Source organism: Callorhinchus milii, unplaced genomic scaffold (assembly GCF_018977255.1).
Source record: "Callorhinchus milii isolate IMCB2004 unplaced genomic scaffold, IMCB_Cmil_1.0 Scaffold3, whole genome shotgun sequence".
NCBI lineage: Eukaryota > Metazoa > Chordata > Chondrichthyes > Chimaeriformes > Callorhinchidae > Callorhinchus > Callorhinchus milii.
In genome coordinates, this window is record NW_024704744.1 from 52,664,423 (window position 1) to 52,679,445 (window position 15,023).

Consider the following 15,023-nt stretch of genomic DNA (forward strand, 5'->3'; position numbering starts at 1 on the left):
ATTGAACTCGGGTCTCTCGCTTGCAAAGCGAGTGCTCTAACCACTGAGCTACAGGACTCCACAAATTACTTTACAATATCAATAAAATACAATTATACTGAAACCTTACCTGTACAGATTGGTCTTGTCAAACCAGTCAGATAAGGTGCGAAATGCAAAGAGTGGAAAACGCTGATGAAGCATGTGAAAGGCTACGTTCTGAAAAGAGTAATTGTTGAGCGCAATCTGGAACAAGAAAAAGTAATAATATAGCTTGCAGCACAGTCACTGCCTTTGGAGATTTCTTCACAAACCTTTTGCAGTCAGCCTTTCGTACAATCAACTACACTTGACATGAAATACATTTTCATTAAAAATATTGTCCGACCTTCTATTAAACCTAAAAAAATCCATGGAAGCTTTAAATACAGGACCAAATATATTATTGCATTCACTGGAGCAAATGTGTTTCACGGTAAACTTTACTAAGCAGATTATGCAACATTTAGGTATTTTTGCACCATCTTTTGTAGCTTAATAAAATTCTTATGGCTTCAACCAGAACACTGAACAGTCTTTCTGTTTTCAGTAAAACCACTGATGCTGCATTTCACAGGCTTCGATCAGAATACATTTACAGAAACGCATCTTAAAAGACAACTTGGAAAAAAAACATCAGAACCAAGAATTTGCTATAGAGTTTTTAAAAAGGGGAAGTATCATCAAAGTAAAATATCTTTCAAAACTTGATGAGGATACATCTTAAATGTTCCCATTAGATAGAATCTTACATCACGGAACGACACCATTTAGCTCATCATGCCAGCTCTTTGAAAGAACTAACCATACAGAGTAGAGTAACACTAAAATCTATGCTATTTCTCTTACTAAAATTACCGCTCCTGATGTGAGGATTTTCGCGTAGTAAGGACGGAAATTGCCTCTCCAAATTTGATTCAAGTCTCTAGATTTTGCATTCTCAAAAGATTTATTATACTGGCAAATGTTTGGCTCTCAAGCAAACCAGTATCATTATTAAAATTGTTTCCAACCAATGACACTGAAGTATTAGCTGGAATCATCCTAGTGACATGTCTGCTAGCAATGCAATATTTGCCTCTATTGCTGTTGATGGGTCTTAAGGCACAGAGCTACCTTTGACTTCCACTGTCCAATCTTTCTGGGACTGAATGATACAAATCAAATTGCTAGCAGAGACAACTTGCCTGCTGCTGGACCTACAGAGAAATAAAAAAAATCCAAATGCGACTGAAGCTGCTAAGAAAGCAACAGTTAAGACTGGCATGACAACAAAATTACATGTGAAAGCAAGAAGGAAGGAAACACACCATAGCGCATTGATATCACAAACACACAATAAATGACAAAATATATTTTATTGCACACAAAATATTGTTTTCCTTTTCATGTAAGCAAATATATGCAAAATAATGTAACTGCTTTGGTTTATAGGAAACAAATGAAAACCTTGCTAAGATCAGCTTTTAGTTCAGATACATGTACAATCTCAAATGAATACAATAGTTAGACTCAGCAATGAAAAAAATGGACTGACATTGAATCTCATCCTCTGGCTAATGGTCACCTATTTCACCCCAGAGCAACTAAAGGTTGCCACTGCTTTTCTTTGATAGCCATTTTGATGCCTCTACTTTTGGCAAAGCTATGCAACATGCAGCATTTAACAAATGAACTGAATTTGATAGCATACAACAGCAATAACTTGCAATTATATAGTGCCCTCCACTCAGGGTAGAGTCTCAGAGTGCTTAACAGTGGCAGAGCCTGACTCAGAATTGGTGGGGGGGGGGGGGCGGGGGAGTGGCCATAAGTACAGTCGAAGAGGAAACTTTTCAGGTGGGACTTGAAAGAGGGGAGGGGGCAAGGCGGAAGGATTGAGGGAGAGTGTTCCAGAGCATAGCATTGGCATACAAGTAATAGAATATTTGTTTCAATACTCTAAAGGTATTTTTTTTGAGAAGACTGGTGTGCATTGCTGTAGCCACAAATAATGGCTTCATTGCATGGATAATAGCATCATTAATCAAAGCAGTAATCAATAATCCACCCTTGGAAGTTTTCTGAGCCTTCAGATGCATTTATAATAAATGAATCATTGTAAAAGTTATTCATTATGTGTGGGATCAGAAGGCAATGGACGTAAAACATTCCCCTGGCATCACAAATTAGTTGAACATTCAAGAGGAACACATTTATAAAAAACGTTTTCTATTTACTTGTGCTATTGGATCTCAAGTTGATGTATTATTTACAACACAAGTGTAGGTGTTGACTCATTGTAATTATGGAAATGTAAAAAATGTTTGATGATCTTAAACTTAATGGTGAATTCTTTTACTAAACTGAGTGTACTGGGACAACAACAACTTGCATTTAATGCAGTGCCTTTCACATCGGAAGATTAATCCAAGGTGTTTGACTGTTGAGGGTTCACATCCGAGCTGGGGGATTGGATTCAGGGTGGGGGGTGGAGGGACTGGGGCAAGCGGATTAGGTGAAAAACACAGTCTTGAGCGGATCTTGAAGGAAGCGAGTGAAGGGGTGAGGCAGAGGGATTCTAGGATGGAGTTTCAGAGCCTGGGGGCAGAAAAGCTGAATGCCAATGGTGGGACAGGCAGGATGGGGAAAGGGAGCAGCTGGGTTGGTTGGGTTTTAGAAGGTCGCAGAGGTAGGGTGGGTCAAGACCGTGGAGGGATTTAAAAGCGAGTACGATGGTCTTGAACTCAATCCTCTAGGGAATGATAGGTTTGCCGAGCCTAGTAGAGTATGTTCGGAGTACAGAGAATTGGTGACTGGACCAATTGCTGTGTACAATTCTATGAGCAGGAACTTGTGAAATGCACTAGACACAAAAGTTCTGTACAACACTGATTTCACCTCGACAGGAATTTGAGTTGAGTTGTTGATGGATAAGGTTACAAAGCTCTGTTAATGGCTTTCTTTGACAGGATCAAACATTGCTCATTTGTCAAATCAAAAAAAATAAGATTTCTGACAAAACAGCCATCTCAGGGAAATCTGATCACTTCAGTCAATCTTCCGTGCAGCCTAGCTTCCTTGCTGCTGTAGCGCACATGATTTTCTTAAAATGCTCACCTGGCATAATAAAAACATTACAGGGACAAACGTAGTGTGGTAACAGATAAACACAAGCTATTACTTTAAAAGTTGACACTTAAGATAAATGAATCACACAAAATGAAATCGGGAGCTTCCTCTAATGGTGTAGTAGGTAAAAGCAACAACAACAATATTACATTTGTATAGCGCCTTTCACTGCAGGAGGACGTCCCAAGGCGCTGGACAGACAGAGTTATGGACCCGAGCTGGGGGTTGGGGAGGGTGGAGGGCAGCGGGGGAAGCAGAGAGATCGAAAGCACGGTCGAAGAGGAGGGCCTTGAAGGTGGTGAGGGAGGGGGCGAGGCAGAATAACTGCGGGATGGAGTTTCAGAGGGTGGCGGCAGAGTGGCGGAAGGCCCGCCCGCCAATAGTGGGGCAAGCAAGGCGGGGGACTCGAAGCAGGCCGGAGCCCGCTGAGCAGAGACAGCGAGCAGGATGGTAGGGGGTTAGGAGGTCACAGAGATAGGGGGGAGCAAGACCGTGGAGGGCTTTGAAGGTGAGGACCAGGATCTTGGACTATGTGATGGGAAGCCAGTGGAATTGGGCAAGGATGGGAGTGATAGGGTCGCAGGGCTATGCCAGTAAAGGTTGTTAGTCGATTGGCGGATTGATTTTCCGGGGTTACTAATTCCTTGAAAAAAAATTGGTCACTCAATCCACAACGGTTTGTGGAACACTGCTGTGTGCAATTGACTGCCGCGTTTCACCCACAAAATACAGTCAATTGACTTTACAGTATATTTTGCGAAGCGCTTTGAAACATTTCAAAGATGTGATAAGGTGCTATTTCAAATACAAGGATTATTATTATGCATGTATGGCAGCATCTAAGATCATGTGAACTGCCAAGATTGACAAATCACTGGCAAGATGACATAAAAAATGGCCACTTTGTGCAGAATATTGAAGTGGAATCAGTGCCTGTGTATCACAATAAGAGACCAGACAGGAGCAATTGGAGAGATGTACATCGCAATGGGGGAAAACTGGGCACTCATTTTTTGTACAAAAGTTCACACATTAATAATAGTTATTTGGTGAGGTACCAGAGGGCGACTTGCACTCATGGAGCTATTCCCCAGTAGTAGGAAAAAAAACTGGAGAGGGTGGAAGGAAGTAAATTGGATCAAATTAATGAAATAAAGTTGCAACTTACCATGAATGTTGCTTTTCAAACGTAATATGGATCTTTGTAGTTCTGTGTCCTGATTCTTCTTTTAATGACTGGGCAATTTGAGTGAAATCAACTCACCTGGAATAAGCTTAGTGACTACATTTTAATCAAAAAAACAAAGAAATTTTCCAGGCAATTCCAAATGCGATATTAAACGGTTCCATAACTTCACTGTAATATTAAACATTTCCTTGAAATATCTTGGTGGAATACTAATTTTAAGTTAAGGCTATTTTTAGTGCCAAATTAAAAATGATGCACTTCTTTTGTACCTTATAACATTTGGAAAAAATGGAGTGGTTTGGATGACAGCTAAGGAGATTTAGGAAGTGGAGTTTAGAGTTAACTAACCAGCTACTTTTATATATCCTAAAGACATTAATACCATGGATACTGATGAACTGTTGCAGTTTCATTCTTATGATCTGAGACAATCTGAATTTCCTCCCAGTGTGGGACTGCATTCCTATCCCATACTTTCAGAAAAGTGATCCATTACCTCACTCCGCATCATTCTCCAGATATTCAGAACAATCCGACCCACAATGTTTATCTCAGTCATGGTATCTGCGCCGTATTCATCTTTTTCTGGAGAAAAACGATTTTCTGTGACATCATCTAATGAAGAAATGGGAGGCTTTAAAATTTAACACAAATTATTTCAGCCTTTTGCAAACTTCTTGAAGAAAAACAGGACTATCCTCCAACAGAAACACGGACTAGAGTTCAAGACTAATCTAATCTCCGGATTCAAATCATTTTATAATCGTTATAATTTTAAGGTTTACTTTTCTAGATTAGGATATTATCTACCACACTCACCTCCAGTGGACACATAATTCTAGATATAAAGCTCTGAACTGAAGTCTGGGAAGATTATTTTAAAGAGTAATTAATTGAAAATAGTTTTACCTGGAATACGGGAAATCATCTGGCAGAGATGAACTTCCAGTACTGCAGCTCGCTGAAGGAGATAGCCCCAAGAATGCATCTGAACCTCATATCCCAACAAAATATCAGGATCATATCTAACAGTTCAAAAACAGAATTTTTGTATTAGTCTTCTCTTGGATTTATTAACTGGAGAAAACTATTAAAAAAATACTGAGGCAGGCAGGTAGGTAATGTTGGATGAACACTCAACACAAAAAGGGCAAGCCTTTTCCTATTCTTCAATGTTCTTATGACTAATAACAAGCATTTATCAGGAATGATGAGGAACAAAGGCACTTTGAATTGCGGTTAAACATAATAAACACTATCTCTTCCTGGTAGTGATAGCAGCTGGTCTCCAGTCAGATCTCTGGTTTGTACTGGCTGGAAGTTCAGCTGGAGACCTGCTGCTCACACTTCCTGAAAGAGATAATTAAGGAGCAGCGCAAAAAAAATCAACATCAAATGAGCTCACTAATGTGTGGTACGTTGACAATTCCCAGGTATTTCATTGAACCACCCACAAATAAAAAAAACATTAAATGTTGGTGTTCTGCACATACTCAGAATTCTGGAATAGGGCATTTTACTTTACAACAACCTTGACTGTGATGTGGAACCGGAATTACTAATTTATCATTCCACTCATCATAATACTGATGACAGCAAAGCAGCTTAATTGCCAATACTATAAACAGTATATTTAATGAGCAAGGGACAATAAAGTTTACAGCTAGTTTAAAGAAGGGTTGCACTGAGGGTTGTAGTACTCTTGTTCTTTTAGGCAAAATAATTTTAACAAAAGCACAAACAAATTGTTGTATAGAATTACTTGACAAGAATCTTTAAATGTGCATTACACTCAGGGCAGGTCTTCACAGCTCATTTGCAACTTCCCCATTCACAAAATAAAGCAGCCATCTTCTCATGGATTACGATAAGATTATATCATGATTAAATGTAGCCACCAATCTATGCCACAATTAGTATTGCTGGGAAGCACAAAGCAAAACTATTGGCAGAAATGCAGATTTGCTTTCAGAACAGGCTAAAACATTTGTGTGTAGAAATGTGTCCCAGATTAAATATATTAAATTCATAATCAGGAGGGGCATCTTCACAATATACTCTTTACAGAAGATCCTGCAATATTAATTTTAGCATGTGCAGGAAACTATAATATTCAGTCTTCGTAAGAACCATAAATAAATACCTTCTAATGAGGTTAAGAAGTTCTTGAAACAGCTCTTTTTCATCATTCACATAAGTAACCTCCAGACCTGTGACACCAGATCTAACAAGCAGTGGGGCCTGACTCCGGACTCCTGGAATGAACAGTACATAAATGAAATTTGCTTTAATGCCAAAATATGAAGGAATCCAGTTTTTTTTTTTACATTTTATATTAGCTATATCATTTCCCTGAAACTTTCTGCAAAACAGACAGACAATGCTAATGTTTGAATTGTATGGTATGGTTGAGAGAGTCTTAGATTTCCTACAATCTGTTGTGGATTGAGTGACCAAATATGTATAATATGTTTTTAAGTGATTATTATCCCTGGAAAGTGATCCACCAATCGACTAACAAGCAGTTCCTACTTACTGCTAGGTAAACAGGACTAGGCAAACTTGCCAACATTTCACCCTGCCCGGAATCGAACCTAGGTCTTCTCACTTGCGAGGTGAGTGCTCTAAACACTAAGCTACAGGACTCCATTCTTACAGTTGTCCCAAGATTCAACTATTTTGCTGAAGTATTTTCCCCCATTATACACCCACATCTAGAAAGTCGCTACACTTGGTAGCAAGAGAAATTTCATCTTCTAAGTTACTAACAACTTTACAGATGTTCAAGTTAAATTTTGTTTAAAGTTAATTTGAGTAGCTTCTGGACTTTGTACTCGTATTATGGGCATATTAAATTTGCCATCATAATTCATCTTTTTCATTAATAGATGATGACTCATATCTTTCACTGATAGGTAGCCTGTGTTTCATACCAGAAGATGAGTCTCTATTGCAGTCGATGTGGTCTTTATCAACCAATAGAGCACCGATGACCTCTGTTTTATCAGATCCTGGGAGCAGTGCATCTGATGAAATGCAGTAGAATAAGGCACAAATAGGATCAAATTCAGGGTCTGGTTTCAAATCTCGTCTTGTGCGAGCATGTAATTCCATACTCATGAGAACAAGGTACTGCACCTGCAAAGAAGGGAACACAAACATGTAAGAGCCAATAGCTTAGCATTTTTGGATATTAAATTAATTTAGATCAGAAGTATTTTTTCAAATTAAATCAGTATTCACATCTGAACTCAACCAGAGAGAAAGAAAATAAACGGCATTCACGTTGTTGATTTGGATACCTTTTTTAAAAAGAAATTAACAGTCTAATAAAGCAAGAACAAAAAGCTTAGAGACGATGTGAACATTCTAATTTACTGGTGCAAACTTTGCTCACAGTTTTCACAGGGCTCACGACCTCACAAGACAAATAAAGGTGAAGATAAAATACCTCATGTAAAGCTTTTGCATCCTTGAGATTTTGTTGGCTAATCTTGAAACCATACGAGTTGTTTAGAGTGGCTCCTTCAATCTGGGAGGTGTCTTTCTTAACAGAAGAATGAGCTGCAAATTGATTCTAGAAGAGTGAGGAAAAGGTAAATGCATACAGCTGCATGAAAACAAATGTTCACAGAAACATTTTATGAAGTACATTGTTGTATTTTGTAAAATACTGTTTTCTCTCAATCCCTCTAACTTGCCAACCCGTTTCTGCTTTCAAAATGAGTCTAAATATTTTGTTAGCTCTATCCCTCATTAGCATATCCTTCTGCCTCTGGTCTCCAGCTTCCTAATGCTGATGTGCGGTTCTACAGGTACTGGTTGGCTTCTGGTACCCCACCAAATCGCTGAGATTCATGTATCAATCTTCGCAGGAAACTAGACTGGAATGGTGTCCCACTAAAGCCATGAAGTGAATGACCATGTCTTAAAATGTGGGAATTGGTGTCAGGATATCTGGAAAACTGCCTTCTCGTTTCAACCATTGTCTTGGAATCCTTAATGTCCACCTGAATAGGAGATGAGACCAGTTTAAATGGCACCAATGTCCTCCATCCAATGCATTGAAATATTAGCCTCACAAGATAACACAAGTTCTCAAGATTGGTTTGGATGAAGATTGCCCTTTAGCCCATTTTAAGCCTAGACTGTGATCTTAAAGTCCTGATACGTTGCTTGTATCCATAATATTCTGATTCAGAGGCAAGAGGGCTATCATTGAGTCAGGCTGACACCTTAAATATGACCATATCAAAGAACTAGACAGTACTCAGACAAGATGCTTTTGGTTGACTTATTTTGACAGGTAGATAAATTTCATAAGAGCTGGAAAGAAAAAAAAACACAGTAGCACATTTCATGCGGGAGAATGTCCAAAGTTCTTCACAGAGCTGATTGGGAGCCTCAGCTTCGGGTCGGGGAAAGCTGAGGAATATTGGAGAAAAAGATGGCCAAAAAGGGGTTGAAGATAAACGTCTTATGGTGGACTTTAAAGAAGGGGAAAGTAGTGGACGCAATCTGGGATGGAGTTCCAGAAACCAGGTGAAGAATGGCTGAAAGCTTGCTAACTAATGGTGGGGCAGGTCAGACAAGGAACATGAATCAGGCTATTTTATGCTTAGTGGGAGTGGCTGGGGTGGTAAGATGCAGGAGATAACAGAAGTAGAGTTCTAGCAAGGGATTTAAAAAAAAACATATGAGGACATTTTGAATTTGATCTGCTGGGGCTTTTGGAGCCAGTGGAGCTGAGTGAGGATTGGGGGAATAGGCTTATGGTGGTTGGTGCACGAGTGAGGGTAGAACATGTGTTGCAGAGTTCTGGATGGTCTGTAGTGTGTGAAGGGAGGAGTTGGTGAGTCCAGCAAGCAGGGTGTTTGGTAATCCAGCCTGGACACGATGAATGCATAAACGAGGATTTGGCAGCTCAGAGGGCGAAGTAGAGGCTGAGGTTTAGGAAAGCTGAGCTAGAGAGACTGGATACCTTCATACATTCAAAGAAAATGAATATAACCAACCTATGAACTCTTAATGCTGCATTATGTATAACTCTTATGTGCTATTGTGCTGTGGGGCGATGCGCCGTTGAATCGGTAATCCAGTAAGTAGGAACCCAGTTGTCAGTCAATTGGTGGATCGCTTCCCTAAGGTAATACCTCAAAAAATAAGTTGGTCACTCAATCCACGACTGTTAGTGGGACACTGCTGTGCACAATTGGCTGCAACATTTCGTCCACAAATTACCAGTCACTCCACTTTACAATTTGAGTTCTGATGAAAGGCCATTGATCTGTAACATTAACTCACTTTCCTCAATCCATAGATGCTGTCTGACTTGCTGAGTGTTACCAGCAACTTTTGTTTTTATTCCACTTTACAATATATTCTTTGAAGCACTTTAATGCCCAACTCCTCCCTTCATACACTACAGATCATCCAGAACTCTACAGCTCATGTTCTACCCTCACCTCTGCACCATCTTAATGACATGAAAATATACTATATCAAATGCAAGGTTTATTATTATGATTATTATTATTATTATCATCATGTTTTACCTTAAGTTGTGTTGTGAGAAGCACTCTCCTCAAGGTGTCAGAATTGCTGGCTTTTCTTTGACTCATCTTTTGAAGCCTGGGTTCTAAAGTGGTAAAAGCTACAAGTTTTGCATACTTCACTGAACATAACAAAAATCATTTTTACAACAAACAATCTACTAAAGTGCAAAACATTAAATTATTCATTTTAACTAAACTAGAATTCCTCATCTGGTAAGTGATATGCAGGATATACACTGAAATCTGAACAAGTGACGAACTGTAGTAAACCCTTACAACATACTTCCATTAAGCTATTTAGAATGATCATTAGACCCACTCTCTTCACTATTCAGTTCCATGGTATGATATCATTTTGCCATTCTGTGATGGAAAAGGCTTTGTGCCAAGACCTCTACATACGTTGTTCTTAATCTGACTTAAATTTCCAAGACTCCCCCTTTTTCATCCCTTCCAGTGTGAAAATAGTTTGCTGACAACTGATGTAGCCTTGTTCAGACTGCATACTCATTCATATGGTAAGATCAAGGGCACAACGTGACATTCCACCACTCTGTGACACACACTAATGAATTGAGACAACAAACTACATGGAAGAGCCATCAGTTTTTGAAAACATTGTCCAATTTACTACTCTTCACACATGAACCTATGCTGGCAGAAAATTTATCCGTGCAGCATTTCTTTCTCACACACACACACTTCCAGCAGGGATCAATGGATAGCTATCTGGAATGGTCCCTAATTTTTTTCTATACGTACACAAACTGGCACTTAAAATTCAAGTTACCCATATATGTTAGTACTATTGATATTACTCAATATATTACAATTCTAGACTTTTACTGCTGTGATAAGACTATAGGCACCATATACTATACCACTTGATCATTGTAAGAATACAGTTGGAACTGCTAGGTGGTTTGCATATTGCAGCAAACACTAAGCAGGATGTTCATGTCTACACACAAATGCCACTATTTACAGGTGCTATTTGAGATATGTAAAGCAGACTGCAGACATTGACTTCAATTGATTTAGCCTGTAATAGAGACCGCCCCTACCTTTCATTAAAGTAAGTTATAACCTAGGTTATTTTTTAATAATTTGCTATACTTCCAAAGAGGAAAAGCCTTGCAAGAAAAACTGTGCTTGTTGAAATTTAATGGGGCAAATGCACAGGCATGAAGATCAGCACCTGAAAGAGAAAGGTAGGTTCACTCTCCATTGAATGGCCAAAAGAAAGCCTGCATCAAGGCATTTTAACCTCTTGCTATCAAATGGACCACTGCCTTTGGCGGTGGTAGTGGGGTGGGTTGCCAAGTTTGAATTCTTCAGGTTTGAACATATTCCCTCCCAGTTCCTGTTGCTCTCTGCCTCCAAACTACCAAAATAGTGTATTTGTATTGAAGTCTCACCATGAAAGAGAGAAAACTTTCTTCCTAGTCAATCTTTGCCTAACCCTTTTACATCTATGAATCAACAGGTGCAAGGAGTTTGCTGTAGGTGACTATTAACCAACTGAGTTGGGAGAAACTCATTTAAAATCAATTCTAAATCTAAAATTCTCAGTATTAATATACCAAAAATATAAAAGGCCACAGAGGGAATGAGATTAAAGTGTAGTTGTTTGGTTCAGCGGAGGGACTAGCACCAGACTCATTGGCCTGAATTTGTCCATTTTAAGGACTTCAGTTACAAAAGTCAAGGAAGGGAAGAGTCAGAGATGGACCACTTGAAGGTAAGGGAAGGGTGGAAGTTGGAAATGTAATAAATTTAATGAAATTAATGAAATTTTCCAGCTCAGGGCGAAAGCATGAAGCAGCACCAACACACTCATCAATGCACTGGAAGAATAGGTCAGGGAGGAGACCTGAGTTGGACTGGAACAAAGATTGTTCAATGTATCCTACAAAAAGGCAGACATAGCTAGGACCCATGCGGGTTCCCAAAGTGACACCTTTTATTTGGAGGAAGTGAGTGGAGTAAAAAGAAGAGTTGTTCAATGTGAGAACAAGCTCAGCCTGGTAGAGGAGGGTGGTGGTGGATGGAGACTGGTTGGGCCGCTGTTCCAGGAAGAAGTGGAGGGCCTGCCGGGTGTCTTGGTGAGGGGTGGAGGTGTAGAGGGATTAAATGTCCATCGTAAAAATGAGACGGTTAGGTCCAGGAAACTTGAATTGGTTAAAGTGATAGAGGACGTCAGAAGAGTCGCTGATGTAGGTGGGTAGGGACTAGACAATGGGGAAAAAATAGAATCTAAGTAAGAGGAAATAAGTTCTGTGGGGCAGGAACAGGCAGAAATTATAAGTCTACTATAAGTCCTGTTTGTGGACTTGGGGAGGAGGTAGAGGTGGACCGATTGTTCAAGATTAGAGGGGAAGGTCAGAAGGGATAGTGAATATACGAGGGGTGGATTGGAGGGAGGGATGGGTCATCTTCAGAGGGTGTATCTGAAGCAAGAAGGGTGGAATTTAAGCCGGAATCCACATGGAATGAGTTGGAACCTGAGACAGTTGCTAAGAAAAGAGATGTGGCTGTGAAAGCGAGTTTTAGCGAACACATCAAATACAAGAAGGGAAACAGATAACAAGGAAGGTGAACAGGGTAAAAGGGAAAAAAAGAAAGTGATGTAGAAGAGAAGAATACACATGCGGTATTCCCTTAATGGAATTAAGGTCACACAGGTTATTGGTGGTATTCTATTAAGTGAATGAAATAAAATAACCTGAATGCCCTATGATGGCCTATAATAAAAGATGCTGTGAATTTCAGAACACCATAATATTTGAATTTTTGAATCTGAAATCTAATTTTGATATGCTTAACATATTTTAGTAACTTCAACTCAAGATGACTAATAAAATTCAACACCTACCCATTTGTATAGGAGTACAGTAAAGTGCTTCAGGAATTCCATCACTTTTTCTTTGTGCAATGGGTGTGCTGTGTACGATGGATGCAGAATTCCCAGCACTTCGCAATCTGGATTGAAGTGGTGACTTTAGCAGCTGCTGCTCATCACCTGGCCTGCTACCTTGTGGCTCACTGCTACAAGTTGGCGCCACGCCAACTTGTAGTGTGGACTCAGTGCCTTGGCATTGTTTTGCATCAGTCACCTCCACATTCTCTTCATTTGGTTCACATTGCCTTGGATCAGGAGAACTTGGTTGCTGCCAAGGAGGCAACATTGGTGAATCGGGAGAACTGTATGCATGATAATCCTCCTCCTCCTCTTCATCATCATCATTATCATCATCATCATCATCTGCACCTGCTGCTTTAGGCAATTGTGTTTCTCCAAAGGTACAATCCCCTGGGGTTTGTAGAAGTGGAGTTTCAGAGGAGGCGTCAGATGCACTTGTTTTACCTGGATGTGTTACAACTTGTTCTTGGTTAGGAGCTTTAGAAATTGCCTTGGTCAACTCTTCAGACCTGGGATCCTTACCTGCTTGAGAAAGATGGGTGGGTTGAATTTGTTTGATGTGCTCCGTTAGCTCAACCTGATTTTTTGAGCATTTCTTTGACCGCTCATACTCCCTTTTTGCCTGAAGCCACAAATGCACCCTTTGTACACTGGGTGCACTCCTACATGGCAGGATTATGATCTTTCGGTCTTCAGGAGCTCCTGTACCAATTCTTTCACTTCCCTGAGCAGCATAATGACCATTTCCATTAAAGGCAGGGGAGCCAGGTCTGACGTTTTGGGTCATTGCGGATAAGGCAGTTTTCCAGAATTGCAGGCCTTCCAATGAAAAATCACCATCAAATTCAGGCAGCTCATTGGGTAGTCTGGTTTCAACAGTCAAAAAACGTCCTCCTATCTCCCTATAATGGAATTGAAAAAAAAAATGTTCAGTAAGCTGGAATACTTATTTACCCAGTAGCCATCAAAGTAGGACAATATAACCTGCATGACAAACCCTACATCTACTGTATCTGCTATACAAGAATTTACAATATTACATCATCAACCTCTCACCTTACACTCTTATTACCTTCATTGATGTTCATCTCTCTGAACACTGACTCTCTCATCATGCATCTAACGGCACTTTACATGGTTTTATCCCATGACTTTGGTTGATACCAGTCATGGTGGTTTTCCTTTTTACCAATTTTCATTTAAGTTGGAAAGATTTTTTTGAAAGTTTGATTTGAAGTTAAATGTAGGATTACCTTGATTATAGAATTGTACACATGGGACTTCAACGAGCTTCTCTTTAACTGCCTTCACCATAGATTGTAAAACAAATATTTCTGCATTGCTCATTTTCGTTACCTTTGGAATCTTGAGAATGCAAACTCCCTGCTCTCCAGACTGCTCAACTCTTCCCTTCCCAAGCCACAGATTATTCAGAACTCTGCAGTTTGTGTCCTCTCCTGCTCCACAAGCCTATCACCTTCATCCTTACCCAGCTCCACTGGATCCTCATTCCCCCAAAGGATCGAGTTCAAGATCATTGTCCTCACATTGAAGCCCTGCATGGTGTTGCCCCTCCCTACCTCTGCGACCTGCTAAAACCTTATCAGCCAGCCCATTTCCTCCACTCGACAGGCCTCTCCATGCCCCCCACCTTGCCCGCCCCACTATCGACAGTTGGGCCTTCAGTCTTTCTACCCCCACTTTCTCGAACTCCATTCCAGAATACCTTCACCTCACCCCCTCCCTTGCCTCCTTCAAGGGACCTTTATGGTGAATCCCTATATACCAATATTCAGGTAACATTTCAAGACCTTCCTGACTGTCCTGTTCCTTCGGAGGTCCTCCTGGCATGAAAGGCGCAAGCTACATAAATGCCATTTGTTGTTGTTTAATCAATCTTGTACAACTTTCTTAATGGCAGCTGATCAATCTGTATAGCTTTAATGTCAATTTTTAACTTATAAAAAAAGAAAAGCAATAAAGTATTGTACACATTTTGATTCCAAGTCTAGATGTGACCAGACTTTAAGGAAACAGGACAATGCGGGAAATGCCATCTGTGCTGTTTTGTCTTTTCCATTAAAAAAAATTGCCAAAGTAAACAAGAAATATTTTGCTGTACATTCTTTGTCTTTTGATTGTATTTTTTTCAAAGAGAATGATTGACAGTGAAAGTAATACTCAAAGAACCTAGAATTACCTTTGTTTATGCAGATATATATTTTTT

The 15,023-nt window shown here is 39.8% G+C and overlaps 1 protein-coding gene across 1 annotated transcript in view; it reads right to left on the reverse strand.

Moving 5' to 3' along the window:
* Positions 1-15,023, reverse strand: part of rev3l (REV3 like, DNA directed polymerase zeta catalytic subunit) — a 69,569-nt gene that overhangs the window by 14,813 nt on the left and 39,733 nt on the right. Inside the window, 8 exon segments of the mRNA XM_042332846.1 lie at positions 110-225; positions 4,815-4,933; positions 5,228-5,343; positions 6,462-6,573; positions 7,252-7,456; positions 7,770-7,895; positions 9,874-9,956; positions 12,749-13,698. Coding sequence (XP_042188780.1) covers positions 110-225; positions 4,815-4,933; positions 5,228-5,343; positions 6,462-6,573; positions 7,252-7,456; positions 7,770-7,895; positions 9,874-9,956; positions 12,749-13,698 — 1,827 coding nt within the window.